Here is an 18,500-nt window from a genome sequence, read left to right as displayed (position 1 = left end):
ATCCAAAATATCCTTAAAATTTTAAATTTTGAAATAAAATATTTTTTTATAAAAAGTTGTTGAAAAATTCAAGGTTGCGAGAATCGGACCGGTCAAAAAATCGGTGAGGTCACTGGTTCAATAGTTCACTGGTTCGACTGGAATTCAACCGGAGTTCAATCGGTTTAATTAAATATAAAATAAAATTATTAAAAAATCTAAAAATAATTTTAAATATATAAATTCAATAATTTCTAACTTAATAAAATTTAAAATTTCACATAAATTATCCATTACTTAATATTAGAGGTTCACAAACAACTTTAAACATCAAAGTTTATAACTAAACAAAAAAAATGCACATAATGACAAACCCATATGTTCTACATTCAAAAGAAACAATTACTAGCAAGTTTTCAACTAATCAAAGGTGCAACTCATCAAAAATCATAATTATCATTAAGTGTTCCAACTAAGAACACTCACGTTGTTGTTCAACTGAGATTTGATTATATTATCCAAATCAGAAGTACAATGAAGGTGACTCGTTATAATAGATTGTTAATAATGGAACGCATTCAACATTCCACCTCGTCCTGCAGACCACAATTTAGCACAAATAATGAGGTTTTGCAACTAAGCATTAGGTTTAACCATGAATTACATGTGGAAACGTACCAAAGAATGTTAGAAACATAAAGCAAGCTAAACGAAAAAATTTCCAAAACAATGTCATTGCTTTCGAGGCTATGAATGGCTGCTGGTCAAGGATGTTATGCACATAAAACATTAAACATGTTTGCCACATGAACCCGCCAATGGTACCATGATGTAATGAACATTTGGGTCTTCTAGTCATCTGCTTATCTCAATACCAGAGGAGCAGGAAATTACCGATGCAGAACAAGAAGGCAAAATGGTGACAACGCCATATTTTTTTATTTTAACTTCATTTTTTGGAGATGGAAGGTTTAACCGATTCTACAACCACCTGTTTTAAAAGAAGAAATCATGAAGCAGCAACCAAAATCATGTAATCCAGCATGAACAAATAAATAATTCATCAACCAAAATCATGAAGCAGCAACTCATTTCATCATGAACAAATCATGAACAGATACCAAATCATGAACAGCAACTCAAACATAATTTTTCTGATGACCTCATCATGAATCCAGATAACAAATCATGAACAGATACCAAATCATGAATCCAGATAACAAAACATGAATACAGATAACAAATCATGAACAAAAAAATTATAAAATCAAGCACAGATAACAAATCATGAAAACGAATAAGAACAGAGGATTACCGACGGCGAGTAACGGTAACGAAGGAGGAGGCGAGCTCGGCGACGACGAAGAGGGGCTGTGGGATGGCGAAGAGGGGCTGCTTGATCGTGGCCCCTGGGTGCTTTCTCTTCTGCCCGTGGTGGCTATGCTGATTGCTGTGCTTTCTCTTGGAGTCTTGTGAGAGTGTGAGACTGAGATTAGGATTAGGGTTTGCACTTCGTTGCGTTTAGCTTTTTTTTTAATTACCTTTAAAACGAGGTCATTTAGCAGTTTAATATCCAAACCAAAAACCGCTAAAAAACCATACGGTTCTCCCGGTTCACTGGTTAGTCGCCGATTCGACCGGTTTTCTCATCGATTTTTTGCCAGGCGAATTCTGACCTTACCCGGACCGGCTAGGTGACCGGTTCCCATTTTTCTGGTTGAACTGACCGGTCCGGTTCAGTTTTCAGAACCATGCAAAATAGGACTTTTTAAATGTCTTGTATCATACATTAATTATTTTGTATCTGTTGATGCTTTAAATATATGTTCGTAATTTGTGTGTTATGTGCAACATTTATAATACAGCTTTCATGAAAGTTTAAATACGGGTAACAAGAAACAAAAGGAGGTGAACTCACCCCTTAACAAAAACCAATCTCAACACGTTGAAGCTCACTCACCACCCAAATACAACCAGTACCACCACGAGCGTGAAATTATTTTTACTAATGCAGTTGATAAGATGACAACAGCCATAACCTCTCTGATGAAAATCCTCGAAAAACAAACACAAATGGCTTATCCATTGTACGCTGTTAATAGAACTAGATCGGACAATCCGCACATAGAAAATTTAGCTATTAATAACATGACAAATATCAATAATTCAAAAACTGATAAAAAGTTGACATAGATAAAATAATGAGCAAATTCATTCGATCCAACGAATGTCATAAAACCATTGTACAACCCACCCTACACAAATTCTTACCTAGCAATAATTCTGATATGCACGCAAACGATGTTACTCTCAAAGATCTCTTCAAACCAAATGTCTCCCCACGAAGATCATCTGAATATGATTGGAATTCAAATATGGGAATATATATTGGTAAAAAGGGTACCTCATCATTTGCGTTGCCGCGATGTTCATGTGGCCTGAAAATTCCACAGGTTTGTGTAAAAAATATGAACTTGTATTGTAATGACATTGTTTAGTATTACTGTTTTTAATTTTATTGTTTAATTACAAATGATGATGACTTCGTGTTTGCGGTGGATGCCTATTAATTTTAGACCACCGAAGGACATGATTCTAACGACAGATGAGCTTGCTTGTGCCGCTCATTTTTTGCTCGGATTTAAAGTTCCAAGTTAATCGGTAAATCCTTATAACACTATTCGATTTGATGCAAGTCTATTTTATACTTTGGTAACAACAATTTTCTTAACTAAATATTTGCATTTGTAGTCGTATAGGGATGAAGTACTGGTGTCAACTCGTACCTCATATGTAAATAGAGAAAGTTTAGCCACGTTAATTCCAGGAGAACAAGTCATCCAAGATGTAAATATTTATTTTTATTATTTAACATGAAAAGTACAAAATGTTAATGTTATGTATCGTAAGATTAAAAATATACAAATGTATTCGTTTGTAGGTTATAGATTCTCTTACTTGCATTTTCACACCAGAGCATAAAAAGCTTAACAAATTGTCATCCGTATGATTTCTGCCAACAACCTTTTCGGTAAGTTTCAGAACAAAAATACCCCGAGAAAATTTGTATTTGATATTTTGTTTGGTTTAAGTTTCAAGAAGCATATGAATAATTTGATGTCATGTTTTTTTATGACAATATAATCAGCAACTAACACTTACATGATCCAGACCACCCAATCAACTAAGAGAACAATATGCAGATAACTACATGTATAAGATTGAGTATTTGTCATGGGTAAGTTCTTTAATTTTTAGTAAATAAAATATGATTTATTTAATCCAAATTGTATGTTTATCTTAATAGCATAGACTCACAATCCTCATTATTTTGTAAATAAGTAGATTTTTGTCCCCATCAACGACCTCAATGAGCATTGGTTCCTGATGATTGTAGACATGAAAAAAGAAAAGATCTTTGTACTTGATTCTTGTAAAATACCAGACAGAAACTATGGTAGGCTATTATCAGTTGAAACTATGGTAAGTAGTCCAATTTTATTTTTTTAAAAGTAAAATTAGTTTTTCAACTTTTATTCTTTATTAATTTTGAATGTTTTGTATATAACGAACAAAAAAACACCACATCGTTTGAAATTACGATTTGAGTTTGTATTTTAAGATCATTGCTATATTCGATTTGTAAGTGATTTAGTAGTTTGTTTAATTCGAAATTAAGGTTCATTTGTTAACACTATCGAATTAATAATTTTTAAATTTTTTATAATCTAACCATTTTAGACAGGTAATAAAAATCAACCCATTACATTGCTTACACTACACAGTATCCAACCATATTTTATGTCACACAGGCTATATTCATTGAACAAATGTTAGAACACAAACTTTCTACAATTCTAGTGAAATCACTGTACCTCGGATATCTAAGTTTCGTATCGTGGAACCGTCTGACCTGCCACAACAGAGTAAAGGCTCGTAAGTAATATTATTTTAAAAAAGTTTTTACTTTCATGTCTATTAAGTTTGTTATGTCCGAATCATGTGTTCGGTTAAACTAATAAAGTAGTACAATCACACATTTAACTAAACAGTAATGACTGTGGTATCTAGGTTGCTTAACGAATGAAAGAGTGCGAGTGAACTGATAATTTTGGCATCACGGTAACTAATCTTATTCATTTTCTAAATTTTTTTATTATTATTAGGAAAAATTGTAATGTGTATCTAAGTATGTATATATATATATATATATATATCTAATTAAAAATTTAAAAAAACTATAAAGACTGATAGAATAATTAAATCTAACAGATTTCACACCTACTGCTAGATTATATGCTTATTACACAAATTGGAAAATTATCCCGTATACCTTTTCAAATGAGTGGAATATCGTATGTCTTGTACGAATAAGTTACCAATGCTCTATTTGTCTTATAGTGAATGATAGAAGGACCAAAATAATCCTACTTTTATGAATATATTCTCACAAATAACCGGCTCAGAAACGTAGTTGTCTAGTCGAGGAGTAATGGATAAAGTAACGTGTAAAAGTGAGTTTGGAGTTGTTGGACATAAACTATTTTTTTGGCTTGGTAACTTGTAGGTGTAAGTTTGGGGGTGGTATTAAATGAGACCATCTCCAGCAGGGAACTCATCCCAGTTCTTGTTTATGGCCCACCTGTCATAAAAAGTAACTCCACATCAACTTTTGCGTCATAAACAGTAAATAGGAACTCAAAACATCTCTCTCTTCTCCATTAGGAGGAACTAACTTTAGTCCCTGTTGTGGTCCCACTTAATTAATTAATTAATTAAAATACTTGAAATTAATGTAATTAATTTTTTTAATAATATAATTTAAATTTATTAAATTTAAAAATAGTTCAATATTAAAAGATATTAATATTAAATAAATTCATATATAATAATAATAATACATAATATATAATTCGGGGTTACACTAATTTGTAAAATTACTTAATGCAAAGAAAAACACAATTAAGCTTTATAGTTGACGACAAGCATTGTGAAATTACCATATGTGTTCCATCAAGTCCTCTTTCAATTGTCTATGCTGCTGCCTATTTCGAAGTTGGGCATTTCTTTGGAGAAATTGATGGTATGGTGCGAAATCTTCTTCTCCCAGCTGAGGTTGTGATAAGCCATTTTCGACATCATCATACTCTAAGCCTTGAGCAAATTTTCCTGCATAAGTGTCTCTTTCATCCTCAACAATCATATTATGCAATATAATACAAGCTCTCATTATGTTGGCAAGCTTCTTCTTTTCCCAAAAACGAGCTGGACCACGTATAATTGCAAAGCGTGCTTGCAACACTCCGAATGCTCGCTCCACATCTTTTCTTTGCCCTTCTTGGTATTGTGCAAATAACTTGCGTTTCTCCCCTTGTGGCTTTGAGATTGATTTGACAAATGTGGCCCACTCAGGATAAATACCATCTGCTAAATAGTATCCCATAGTATAATTATTACCATTAATAGTATAATTTACCTCCGGAGCATGATCGTTTAGAATATCATCGAACACTGGAGAACCGTCTAACACGTTGATATCGTTATTTGAACCAGAAACTCCAAAGAACACATGCCATATCCAAAGGTCTGAAGATGCTACAACCTCAAGTACTATGGTTGCAACCCCACGATAACCACTCATGTACATATCTTTCCACGCCTTTGGACAATTTTTCCATTGCTAATGCATGCAGTCAATGCTACCCAACATCCCAGGGAAGCCACGACCCTCCGCCATTTGTAGCAGGCGTTGTACGTCATTTGGTTTGGGTTTTTGCAAGTATTCATCCTCGAACACCGAAATGACACCTTCAACAAATTTTTCCAAGCATTCAATTGTAGTGCTCTCGCCTATGCGCACATAATCATCAACAGCACCAGCTCCTATGCCATATGCTAACATCCGTATCGCAGCGGTACATTTCTGGAGTGGCGACAAGCCTCTTCTTCCAGATGCATCAACCCTCTGTTGGAAATACGGATAGACGTTTGAGAGAGCATCTATTATCCGAATGAACACATGTCTTCTCATTCAAAATCTCCGTCAGAAAATGTCAGCATTATACACCGGTTCATCTGCAAAGTAATCTTGAAAAAGGCGATCATGTCCTGCTTCTCGATCTCTGTTGATCCATCTACGAGTAATTGGGTTAGAGCTTCTATTGATATCTTCTTCTTCTGAATCTTGGAGTAAACACTCATCGATCCAATTATCTATGACTGTGTTATCTTGCCGTCTTCTTTTGCCATACAAAGCCTCATTAAACATATCATCAAAATTTCTAGCCATATTTAGAAATGTAATTTTTAATTCTCTTTCGAGGTGAGAAACAAGAGTTGAAGTGGAGTTGTAGAGTCATTGATAGTTGATATTTATAAGTGTGTCTGCAATAAGTACCTTAACGGCTAGTTAACGGCTAGTTTTGCAACGGTCATTTTCATGAACAATTAGGACACAATAATATTTGTAAGACCTAGAACTTTTGAAAAGTCTTATTATGATCAAGTCTCAAATCATATGGTTATTTATAGCCTTAATTTCAGAAATTATTTTATTAAAGATAATTAAGGCAAGTTTTGATTTATTGAATTTGAGATGAGTTATAATTATTATCCAATTCTATAATTATTGGATTATTTTCTATATTTGAATTATAAAGTTGATAGTTATGAAATAATAAGGATTTTATATGATTTGGATTAGATAAGTAATATTTTAAATGTTACTATTGCTATTTTGGAAAAATGAAGAAATTAAGTATATTATTTAATTATTTGATTTGGGCATTTTATTGAAAGTAATTTGTAAAAATTGATGAACAAATAGTATTTTCTATATACATCTAGTGTTGGATTTAATTTGGGTTTCAATTACTCTATTCCCTAATTTTAGTAAAGTTACCAAAGTGCCCTTAACCCTAATTTTTGAAAATGAAACCCTAACCCATGACCCGGTTCCATTTAGCCACACCCCCAACCTTTCCTTGCTCTCAGCAGCGGCAACACACGCTGAGTTTCCTCTGTGTTCCTAAAAGAATGAATCAAACAAAGAAAGAAAATAAACGAAGGGGAAGGGGAAAAGCAGGGAAGAGGAGAGGAGAAAAGGAATGACGTCACCGGCGGGCATCACTACCGCCGCGCCGTTGTGTTGCCGTTGTAGGAAAGGAAGCCGCGATCCATTGCCACGGGATGGAGGAGAGAACGCGCGCGCAGGGGGAGGAAGGGTCCAGCCTCGTCACGCCGCCTCTGCTGTCCGTGCTACCGTCGTCGTCCAAGCTCGTCACCGCCAGTTGCGTCGTCGCCGTCTCTGCCCAGCACCGCCGCAGATGATGGGTCGCCGAGAACTGCCACCGCTGCTGCCGTCTTCGTGGGGCTTGAGTTGCTGCGGTCGCTCCTCGCCGTGAAGCCCGTCGCGAGCGCCGCTGTCAGCATCGTGCTCCCTGGTGCCGTCGAGGAGCCACTGTGACTGCCTCCCTCTCTGCCGCCGAGGTCCTCCACCACTGGGTACAGAGAAGGGCATCACCGTGCAAATCAAAGAAAGGAGATGCCTTTCTGCCTTTGCTCCTGGGTTTTGGAATCTGATCAGGACGCCGCTGCCACCATCTGAGCTCGCTGCTGCTGATGATGGTAAGCCCAAACCGCCGCTGGCAAAAAGGGGTTCAGGCCGCTGCAGGTGTCGCCGCTGGAGAAGGGAGCTGCGCCTCTGTGTTCCTGGCAGCCGGGAGTGGTTCCGTGACTTCTGGGACCACCGCCGAAGCCTCTGGCTGTTTCTGCCGTCACCGGAGAATCCTGCCAGTAAGGTTTTAAGTATCGGGTTTCGTTTCTCCTGAGTTTTCGGAAACGTTACAATCACTGTATATTGATTTCAGTCGCCGGAGTCTGATCATCGTTGTCGCCTAAGATGGCTTCTGGGGCTGCTGCCGAACCGGTTCGGAGACCGCCGCTGTTTTGGTTTAGCCGTTCCTTCGATTCGGTAAGCGTTTCGATCTGAAAGCCCTCTAGTTACTGCTCTATTATACGTTGAGGAGTTGTAGCATTTGTTGTTATGAGAGTTAATCTCGGTTATTATATATTGCGATTAGAGTCGTTGTGGTTGCTGAGAAAACGGTTTGGAGCTGAGGTGTTGGTAGCCGGGATTTTGATTGTTGACTTCGGGTCGAGGCGGAAAGGACTCTGTGACGCGTTTGAGTTATGGAATTTGCGTTTTGGGGTAGGGGCGCTTTCCAAAAACTATGTTTTATGTATTGGAATTATTACATATGGATACTGGTGCAAGATATCGTGTAATTGGTGATTGTATCTGCCTTGTGTATTATTTGATTGACTCGAATGACTATGGATGTTGGTTTGGCTGAATTGTTGTGCGGCATGTGAAATGTAATGTTTTGAAGTGATTCTTTAAAGATTTGAAATCTAAGTTTAATCCGTTGAAGATTGATTTGATTTGAGTCAATTATTTGATGATGTGAAAAGTCGAATGCACTTTTGAATTCAGCCTGGTTTACTTTAATTGACTTGATCTTGGACAAATGATTTGTTACTGAACCGTTTCTTTAAAGCTTTGGAAATGAGTTAAATCGGTTGATATTGAGTTGACTTTGAAATGGTTTTCTTGAGATATGCCACTGAGGCTACTGTTGGATTTAGCTTGCTTTGAATTGATTTCTGGTTTTGAGCTGTTGAAAAGGAATGAGAAACGGTTGAGTTGACTTTGAAATGGTTTTCTTGAGATATGCCTTGAGTTTGACTTATTTAGAAATGAACTATTTTACTGTTTGAATCACTGAAGGAAAGAATGATGCTCTAATATTGATTTCAATATAAAAAGGAGCTTTTAGTGATTTCAAAGGAATCTAGACTTTTGATTGAGTAATTAAGTTTGAGGCATTTTGGAAGAGTTTGAAAAATAGGTTCCAAAAAGAAACCTGAAAGTGGTTTGATTCAAATGAACCGGTTCCTTTTCAAATGAGTTGATTTTTGGACCGGGTTGGAACTTGTGATTTTGTATGGTCGGTTTCATAATAAATTCAGTTTTATTTACTTGAACCGAGAATCCATGATTTTAAGAGTTTCAATGAATTTTAAGGAATTGATATAGGTTGACCTTCCGATCCATGGCTGGGACTGAATGAATATATGCTTGAGATACCTGGGTAGTAGCAAGGGTTGTGGTTCGTCCCACTTGCTCCAGGTCAGAGATTGTGATGCCTGGGTAGTAGCGGTAGTAGTGGTGATTCCACTCGCTCCAGGTTGAGATTTTAAACACCCGCCTGGGTAGTAGCCGCAGTAGTGGTTATTCCACTGGCTCTGGGTTGAGCGGGCAGTAGCAAGGGGGTTGTAGCTCAAACCTACTTGCTCCGCGATGGGTGTTTCTGTCCATGGTTAGCTACCAGGACGTGTCGGGTTGGCTATATAACCGACAGATGATATCATCAGCCACTAGGGACAGGCATGCATCATATGCATCTATGTGACATTGTTTGGGTGTGCATATTGTACTCGGTTTGCCTATGTGATTAATTGCTAATTGTTCTACTTGCAATAACTGTTTGTTTGTGTTTGCATCTTCCTATTTGTGTTTGCTACTGGGACTCTGTTGGATTGTGGTGATTGGTTATTGTTGGATTATTTGGGCCTAGGGCTGTGGTTGGAATGAGATGAACCAATGGTTGATTTTGGTTTTTTTTTTTTGTTTCTGGTTTGGAATAAAATATGAAAGGCTATTTTGGTTCAGTTTAGATAAACCTCTTTGAAAGGATTTTTGATGTTTTGAAAATTGAACGGTTCCTCTTTCAGAAAAGATTTCCGACTTTACTTTTATTGTAAACCGTTGTTTTTGAAAAGAGGCATAAGACGGTTATTAATCACTGGTACGGTTTATCTTCATGTATCCTATTACAGTAATTTCCAAAAACCCTCTACTGAGAACCCTTTCGAGGATAATGTTCTCACCCCCCCTACATTTTTCCCCTTTCAGGATATGGGCGCAGAAGTTACGAAGAGTTTATTTAATTGTTGTTGAGATGCTCTGTATTGTTTTAGTTATGTTTATTGTACCCTCGCCTTTATCTTGATATAATCTGTAAGAGGGATAGGAATTGTGTTGGGTAATGCTTGTAAAGTTATTTATATATATTTATGTATATATATGGATGTACTCTTTGTGAGTTGTTGTAAGTTGTATGGTATTTATGGATGTACGTTATCGAACGAAAGTATTTTTGGGAACGGTATTGCGGTTTAAAGTTTTAAACAGGCTCATATTTTAGTATTAAATAATATATGTGTCGTCGTAATGTCCGAGCTATCACAGTCGCGCAGCCGGAAGCGGGAGCTTTGGTAGTTAGGATGTTACATTATGGTATCAGAGCAGTCCTTCCTATAGAGCCTGAAGAATGGACCGACTATGCTTCAATTGCATACTCTGAGCGTTTGTCATGTATTAGGTCTTGTCGAATGATGAGAATTAGAGTTTCATGCACATGACGGTCTATTGATTAACGCTGTTAGTCTTGCATTGCAAAATTCTTGGTATTAAGTTTGGCCGGCTTAATACTAGTGAATTTTGTATATGAAAGCGCTAATGGGTTATCATAGATGATAGACGAGTTTTGAGTACAGCGAATCGCGGGTTTTGAGAACGCTAGAAACTATTTCTCGAGGCTATTCAATTGTGTGTCTTGAATTTCATTCGAGTCGACCTGTTCTTTCATGTCCTAACTTGAAGTTCTTGATTGCTGATCCTTTTGAGGAGTAGTTTGATTTTTCAACTATATTCCTCTATTCATATGCATTCTTGTTTGATCTTAACTGCACATGCTTGATTGCAGTCCTTGTTAAATCTATCTTTCTCTGTTTGAGTTCTTCTTGATTCACGTATTCTTTGATATACTTTTGGACTGTCTTGATGCGCTGTACTCTTTAAGTCCTTGTTCCGAGTACATTCTTAGAGAAATTGTTGATTCAGTCTTTCTCTTAATTGACAGCAATTACAGCCGATTTTGAGATTTTTATGGAAATTGCTGTTGAATAGATATATACTTATCTATATGTGAAACTTTGAAGATTTCTTACACAGTTTAACAACTATTTATTTCTCATACATCGCCCGTGCTTTTACTGGTTTACGAAACTACACTTACTTTAAAAGTAAATTGACTTTCTAGTAATTCTACTATAGCTCCAGTGCATATCTTCATTTGATTATGTATTTAGATATTTTTCAAAATTTTGAAAAGAAAGGATTTACCACTTTTGTCTCGGTTGAGTTTTGTTTGATAAACTTTACTTAATTCATTTTGATTTGAGTTTGATTTAGCATACTACATGGCTTATGCCATTGTTGTTCTTTTGAAAATGTTGGACTCATGGCTTTCTTCTTATGAGCGAACTCATTCTCTCTTAAGCTTTCCATCTCCATGAATGTCATGCTTGACCTTGTTTATAACTGATCTCTTACATCTTGTGAGCATTACTATTGATCTTGGTTTTTCCAACCTTGTGAATCTCATTCTTATGTGAGTTAGTTTGATTCGTTTCAAAATAGTGCATCATTTATTCTCTCATTGTCTTTACAAGAGTTTTTAGTCAAAGATTTATCCTTGGGAAATTACTAATGATTGGGTTGTATTTTCCTATGACTTTCGTATTCTTTTGAATCAATTGAAAGCTTGTTTGATGCCTCATGCCTAGTGGATCTTGTTTGAACTATCTTGATTTAAGATCCTTTCTGGTATGGCTTGACTCCTTTTAAGTACATTCTAATCTCCTTGAATATCCTTCTGAGATGGTGATTTCAAGAACACTTTTGGGAGTCTTGTTCTGAACTTTTTAAGGAAGTTTTGAATTCTCTTTGAAGCAATATTAAACGGAATTTACTTTCTGTTGCTTGATTGAGATTGAAAACCATTGTTCAATTTTGATGAAGTTAATTTAAAAATCGGCATGCGCTATTTTAAATGAGGCCTTGGAGAGCTTCCTTTTTTTAGTGGAAATCGGTTCGTTTGTAACGCATCACTTATTTCCTTTACCAAATTGTAAGCAAATTTTTACTTCTGAGTTTCTTTTCTAAAAAGAGTTTAACTTCCTCTTTCATACTTACTATAAATGTTATACACGCTTGTTTGAATATGGACTTTGGGAGTTTCTGAACAAGCATTTGATTTCTCTCCCGAGTTTTGTGAATTACTTTTGGTTAAGATTGTGTGCTTAACTAATTTTCTAAAATATTTGATGAAAATATTTTAGCTCTTGGCCAAGCCGGTGTGCATCTTGTTTTTAAAACTCTACATGATCTATTTCAACATGAAATTGTATTGAAGTGAAGCCACATTTATGCTTTTGCTACTCTCTTGAAGAATGTTTGTTGCTTAACTTTTCTTCTAGACTGCAAAGTGGTTTTTTCACAAGTTTTTGACTCTTTCATGAACAATGTATTCGAAAGTATTTTTAACCATGCTCTTGAGTTCTGTGAGCTTTGTCTTGGGTTTGAAATATTCTCTTCTGTAAACCTCATGCTTCCTCGACTCAGCTTGAGTTTGTTTCAAACTGATGCGCTGGTTTTCTTCTTATTGATCCTATTGAACTTCTTTGATCTAAGGGTTATCTTTGAAGTTGTCAATTGAATTGTGTCTAGCAAACTTCCTTGCTTGAGCACCCTTGTTTATCTGGAATTGGATACATTATCTCAAAATCTGAGTACTATCTTTGACATTTGACTCTCCTTTCTAGAATCTTGTATCCCTCTGAGTAGACTCGAGAATTGTTTTGATATCACGTGCGACTTGTAGATGTAGTAACGCGATGCGTTAGTTCTTTAAGACGTGATATGTGTATACGGAAGTTGAAGCGGTAGATGTGCAACGTTATGAGCTGTGGGTGTTTTGTTCCTTGCGAACGGGTTTGTGGTTGTCAGGCTTGTGACCGAGTATGGGGATTTTAAAGTGCTTGATGGAGTTGGAAAGCTGAAACTTTGAGGTTGGTACAAGATTAGTGTGCGGATGTTAAGCACTTCATTTTGACCCCATCCTGTTTTATAGCCTTTGATGCTTTGCCCTACTATCACATGATTGACCCATGTTATCTTTTGCATCGAGCCTACCTTGTAATGTTTGCTTTGCAATCACACTCCTACCTTTGCACCCTTATGCATATGACAATCAAAGTATTTGAAAATCGTATATATTTGTAAAAATTGAAGAACAAATAGTATTTTCTATATACATCTAGTGTTGGATTTAATTTGGGTTTCAATTACTCTATTCCCTAATTTTAGTAAAGTTACCAAAGTGCCCTTAACCCTAATTTTTGAAAATGAAACCCTAACCCATGACCCGGTTCCCTTTAGCCACACCCCAACCTTTCCTTGCTCTCAGTAGCGGCAACACACGCTGAGTTTCCTCTGTGTTCCTGAAAGAATGAATCAAAGAAAGAAAGAAAATAAACGAAGGGGAAGGGGAAAAGCAGGGAAGAGGAGAGGAGAAAAGGAATGACGTCACCGGCGGGCATCACTGCCGCCGCGCCGTCGTGTTGCCGTTGTAGGAAAGGAAGCCGCGACCCATTGCCACGGGATGGAGGAGAGAACGCGCGCGCAGGGGGAGGAAGGGTCCAGCCTCGTCGCGCCGCCTCTGCTGTCCGTGCTACCGTCGTCGTCCAAGCTCGTCACCGCCAGTTGCGTCGTCGCCGTCTCTGCCCAGCGCCGCCGCAGATGATGGGTCGCCGAGAACTGCCACTGCTGCTGCCGTCTTCGTGGGGCTTGAGTTGCTGCGGTCGCTCCTCGCCGTGAAGCCCGTCGCGAGCGCCGCTGTCAGCATCGTGCTCCCTGGTGCCGTCAAGGAGCCACTGTGACTGCCTCCCTCTCTACCGTCGAGGTCCTCCTCCGCTGGGTACAGAGAAGGGCATCGCCGTGCAAATCAAAGAAAGGAGATGCCTTTCTGCCTCTGCTCCTGGGTTTTGGAATCTGATCAGGATGCCGCTGCCACCATCTGAGCTTGTTGCTGCTGATGATGGTAAGCCCAAACCGCCGCTGGCAAAAAGGGGTTCAGGCCGCTGCAGGTGTCGCCGCTGGAGAAGGGAGCTGCGCCTCTGTGTTCCTGGTAGCCGGGAGTGGTTCCGTGACTTCTGGGACCACCGCCGAAGCCTCTGGCTGTTTCTGCGGTCACCAGAGAATCCTGCCGGTAAGGTTTTAAGCATTGGGTTTCGTTTCTCCTGAGTTTTCGAAAACGTTACAATCACTGTATATTGATTTCAGTCGCCGGAGTCTGATCACCGTTGTCGCCTAAGATGGCTTCTGAGGCTGCTGCCGAACCGGTTCGGAGACCGTCGCTGTTTCGGTTCAGTCGTTCCTTCGGTTCGGTAAGCGTTTCGATCTGAAAGCCCTCTAGTTACTGCTCTATTATACGTTGAGGAGTTGTAGCATTTGTTGTTATGAGAGTTAATCTCGGTTATTATATATTACGATTAGAGTCGTTGTGGTTGCTGAGAAAACGGTTTGGAGCTGAGGTGTTGGTAGCCGGGATTTTGATTGTTGACTTCGGGTCGAGGCGGAAAGGACTCTTTGACACGTTTGAGTTATGGAATTTGCGTTTTGAGGTAGGGGCTTTTTCCAAAAACTATGTTTTGTGTATTGGAATTATTACATATGGATACTGGTGCGAGATATTGTGTAATTGGTGATCGTATCTGCCTTGTGTATTATTTGATTGACTCGAATGACTATGGATGTTGGTTTGGCTGAATTGTTGTGCGGCTTGTGAAATGTAATGTTTTGAAGTGATTCTTTAAAGATTTGAAATCTAAGTTTAATCCGTTGAAGATTGATTTGATTTGAGTCAATTATTGAATGAGTTATGGGCCGTATGGCTGACTATGAATTATGAATTTAAGCCGGATGGCTGAGATGGATGTTGATCCATGGCTGGGACTGAATGAATATATGATTGAGATACCTGGGTAGTAGCAAGGGTTGTGGTTTGTCCCACTTGCTCCAGGTCAGAGATTGTGACGCCTGGGTAGTAGCGGTAGTAGTGGTGATTCCACTCGCTCCAGGTTGATTTTTTAAACACCCGCTTGGGTAGTAGCCGCAGTAGTGGTTATTCCACTGGCTCTGGGTTGAGCGGGCAGTAGCAAGGGGGTTGTAGCTCAAACCTACTTGCTCCGCGATGGGTGTTTCTGTCCATGGTTAGCTACCAGGACGTGTCGGGTTGGCTATATAACCGACAGATGATATCATCAGCCACTAGGGACAGGCATGCACCATATGCATCTATGTGACATTGTTTGGGTGTGCATATTGTACTCGGTTTGCCTATGTGATTAATTGCTAATTGTTCTACTTGAAATAACTGTTTGTTTGTGTTTGCATCTTCCTATTTGTGTTTGCTACTGGGACTCTGTTGGATTGTGGTGTTTGGTTATTGTTGGATTGTTTGGGCCTAGGGCTGTGGTTGGAATGAGATGAACCAATGGTTGATTTTGGTTTTTTTTTTTTTTGTTTCTGGTTTGGAATAAAATATGAAAGGCTATTTTGGTTCAGGTTAGATAAACCTCTTTGAAAGGATTTTTGATGTTTTGAAAATTGAACGGTTCCTCTTTCAGAAAAGATTTCCGACTTTACTTTTATTGTAAACCGTTGTTTTTGAAAAGAGGCATAAGACGGTTATTAATCACTGGTACGGTTTATCTTCATGTATCATATTACAGTAATTCCCAAAAACCCTCTACTGAGAACCCTTTCGAGGATGATGTTCTCACCCCCCCCTACATTTTTCCCCTTTCAGGATATGGGCGCAGAAGTTACGAAGAGTTTATTTAATTGTTGTTGAGATGCTCTGTATTGTTTTAGTTATGTTTATTGTACCCTCGCCTTTATCTTGATATAATCTGTAAGAGGGATAGGAATTGTGTTGGGTAATGCTTGTAAAGTTATTTATATATATTTATGTATATATATGGATGTACTCTTTGTGAGTTGTTGTAAGTTGTATGGTATTTATGAATGTACGTTATCGAACGAAAGTATTTTTGGGAACGGTATTGCGGTTTAAAGTTTTAAACAGGCTCATATTTTAGTATTAAATAATATAAGTGTCGTCGTAATGTCCGAGCTATCACAGTCGCACAGCTGGAAGAGGGAGCTTTGGTAGTTAGGATGTTACAATATTGACTAATTTAAAAACTTACATCAGAAGTAAATAAAACAAACTACATCATAAACCAGTAATACGCAATAAAAATAAGAACATACTACATAACTCTACGAATACAAGGAATCATTAAGTAAACCACTTGGCGATTATTTTCTCACATGCAATCTCATGAAGAGCTCGTCGTTTTTCACTCATTGTAGACGTGTCAGCATTAAGTATTTGCATATCCATCTCCCTTTCCCTTTCCTTGGCCATTCTTTCCATTTTCCTTTCTTTTGCTTTTATCTCCATTTCTTTAATATACCTCTGAGTTTGTAATTCTTTTTCTTTCATTGCTACTTGAGCTTGTAATTCTTGTTCTTCCATTGCCGCTTGAATTTGTAACTCCTTCTCTTTGATTGCCATAATCTTTGCTCTATGTTCCTTCTCCTCTTCTCTTTCTTTTTCCCTATCCATTAGTTCCTTTTCTCTAACATTCTTAATATCTTCCATGAGAGATAATTTTTTGACAACCGATGATTTTCTTTCACTAAAATCTTCAGACATCTGTGCTTTTCCCTTACCTTTTCGCTTGCTCTTCTTCAATCCTTGTGGGCGAACGGGAGAGTCCACAACGGGTTCGTCAGCCAACAGTGTTTCTGGGTTTGATGAGGATGAGTATGCTCCAGTTACACTAACCTTGGTTCTCTTTGAGCCGCCACTCTGTGTAGGTAGTTGGCTTCTCCATTTTTGCTCCAACCGAAGCATGTTCCAATGCCTCTCAAAAGTAAATTTTTGACCATAATTTGTGGAATAAAGTTTATAAGCCAACTCCTTTATTTCATCAGCGTTTGAACCACTCCTTATGTTTCGACTAGCTTGATCGTAGCAACCAGCAAATTGTGCAATAGCCTTGTTGATCTTATACCATCGTTTCTTACATGCAACTACCCCCCTTGTCATGTCGGAACAAAATTCTACACAGTAGCTATGAATTCGACTCTAAAATGTTTCTCCCTTTTGATCGGTACCAACTACAGGGTCAGTTGAAACATTTAACCACGCACTGATCAACATCTCATCCTCTTCCCAATGCCAGTGTTGAATACTATCTTGCCTCCGATCTTCAATATCATCATCATTGAGGTCTATAGCATCTAATCCACGAGGGTTGGCAAAATTAGAATATTTCGAATTTGGACTAGATTGTATAGGAGTCTGAGAGGATGGGTTAGAAGAGCCACCAACACCAGATGAGTTACGTCTTGATGCACTGAATTGAGTTAGAAACGGCAAGGAAGTTGGAGTAACATTTCCGATAGAGGGGTTAAATATGGATGAAAATGGAAAATGGGGTGTTTGTAAATTTTGATTTTGCGGTTGGAATATAGGAAACTGATTATTATAAGGAGCTTGAAAATTGAAATTAGAAAGATTTTGGGGATTTGGATTTTGAAATGTATTTGGTAGTGTGAAGTTTTGATTTGGAACTTGAGTGTTTGAGGTTTGAGATTGTTGGGTATTTGGAATTTGAGAAAAGTTTTGTAAGTAATTGAAGAAAGAGTTGAGTTAGTTTGGATCCATTTTTTCGAACAAAAAATAATAGTAGTAGAACTTTGATTTTGTAAACTTGGAAGAAGATGAGGAAGAGTAGTAGAGAGTGTGAGAATAGAAGTGTATCTAAGTGGTATATATAGAGTAACAAAATATTAATTTATTAATAATAATAGTAACATAGTAACGGCTAGTTTCCAACAGCTAATTTTACAATGGCTAGTTTTGCAACGGCTAATTTAATATAATAATATAAATTATTAATTAAATAAAAATTTAATCATTTAATTAATTAATTATTATAATTATTAATAAATTAAATAAGAGATAGAGTCCCTTTGAGCAGGGCTTCTGTTGCTCCGAACTTTGTGAAGGAACTCTATTTTTATTTGTTTCAATGGTAGATCCTCACTTTTTACTGACACATAGTAAATGAGGTTCAAAATTTTTGAACCGTTGGAGTTGCTCTGAGAGATTGACGAGGAGTCAAGGAGAACTTTTGTGTTAGTTATTCCAACAATGCTTTTTTAGGAATTTTTTTATTGAATAATTTATTGAAACAATTTTCCTTCCTGATTATCATTTTCAGAATTTTTAATTTATAATAAGAATATTATTACTTTTTCCAGCTATATGTAATAAGGACAATATTAAACAAGTTTCTATTGTTTTTTTTTCTCATGAAAATTAAATTCTAGTATAACATGCATGTGAATATTGGTTATCATTAAAGTGATTGGTTGCTACCTTTATTTGTATGCTTAGCATCTTTTCCTAATTAATGATAGCCGAACTTCAAAAATATTTTATTGTGATTATAATTTTTTTTATTTTATAGTTTTT

The 18,500-nt window shown here is 37.4% G+C and overlaps 1 protein-coding gene and 1 pseudogene across 1 annotated transcript; both read right to left on the bottom strand.

The window, feature by feature from the left end:
* On the bottom strand, positions 4,976 to 6,247 carry LOC107620934 (annotated as a pseudogene).
* LOC110268457 (glutathione S-transferase T2-like) lies at positions 16,147 to 17,066 on the bottom strand. The gene is made up of 2 exons (XM_021114638.1): positions 16,464 to 17,066; positions 16,147 to 16,179 (listed from the first exon to the last, which is right to left on the bottom strand). Exons 1-2 carry the CDS (start codon positions 17,064 to 17,066, stop codon positions 16,147 to 16,149), a joined length of 636 nt encoding a protein of 211 aa, XP_020970297.1.

Source organism: Arachis ipaensis, chromosome B10, assembly GCF_000816755.2.
Source record: "Arachis ipaensis cultivar K30076 chromosome B10, Araip1.1, whole genome shotgun sequence".
NCBI lineage: Eukaryota > Viridiplantae > Streptophyta > Magnoliopsida > Fabales > Fabaceae > Arachis > Arachis ipaensis.
The sequence above is the reverse complement of the archived record's forward strand: the minus strand, read 5'-3'. Positions and strand labels throughout refer to the sequence as shown.

Coding starts and splice junctions, on each gene's coding strand:
- LOC110268457 (XM_021114638.1), bottom strand. CDS start 17,066: ATGACAAGGGGGGTAGTTGCATGTAAGAAACGATGGTATAAGATCAAC. Junction 16,180..16,463: donor AACAAGAATTACAAGCTCAA/GTAGCAATGAAA, acceptor TTTATGATGTAG/TTTGTTTTATTTACTTCTGA.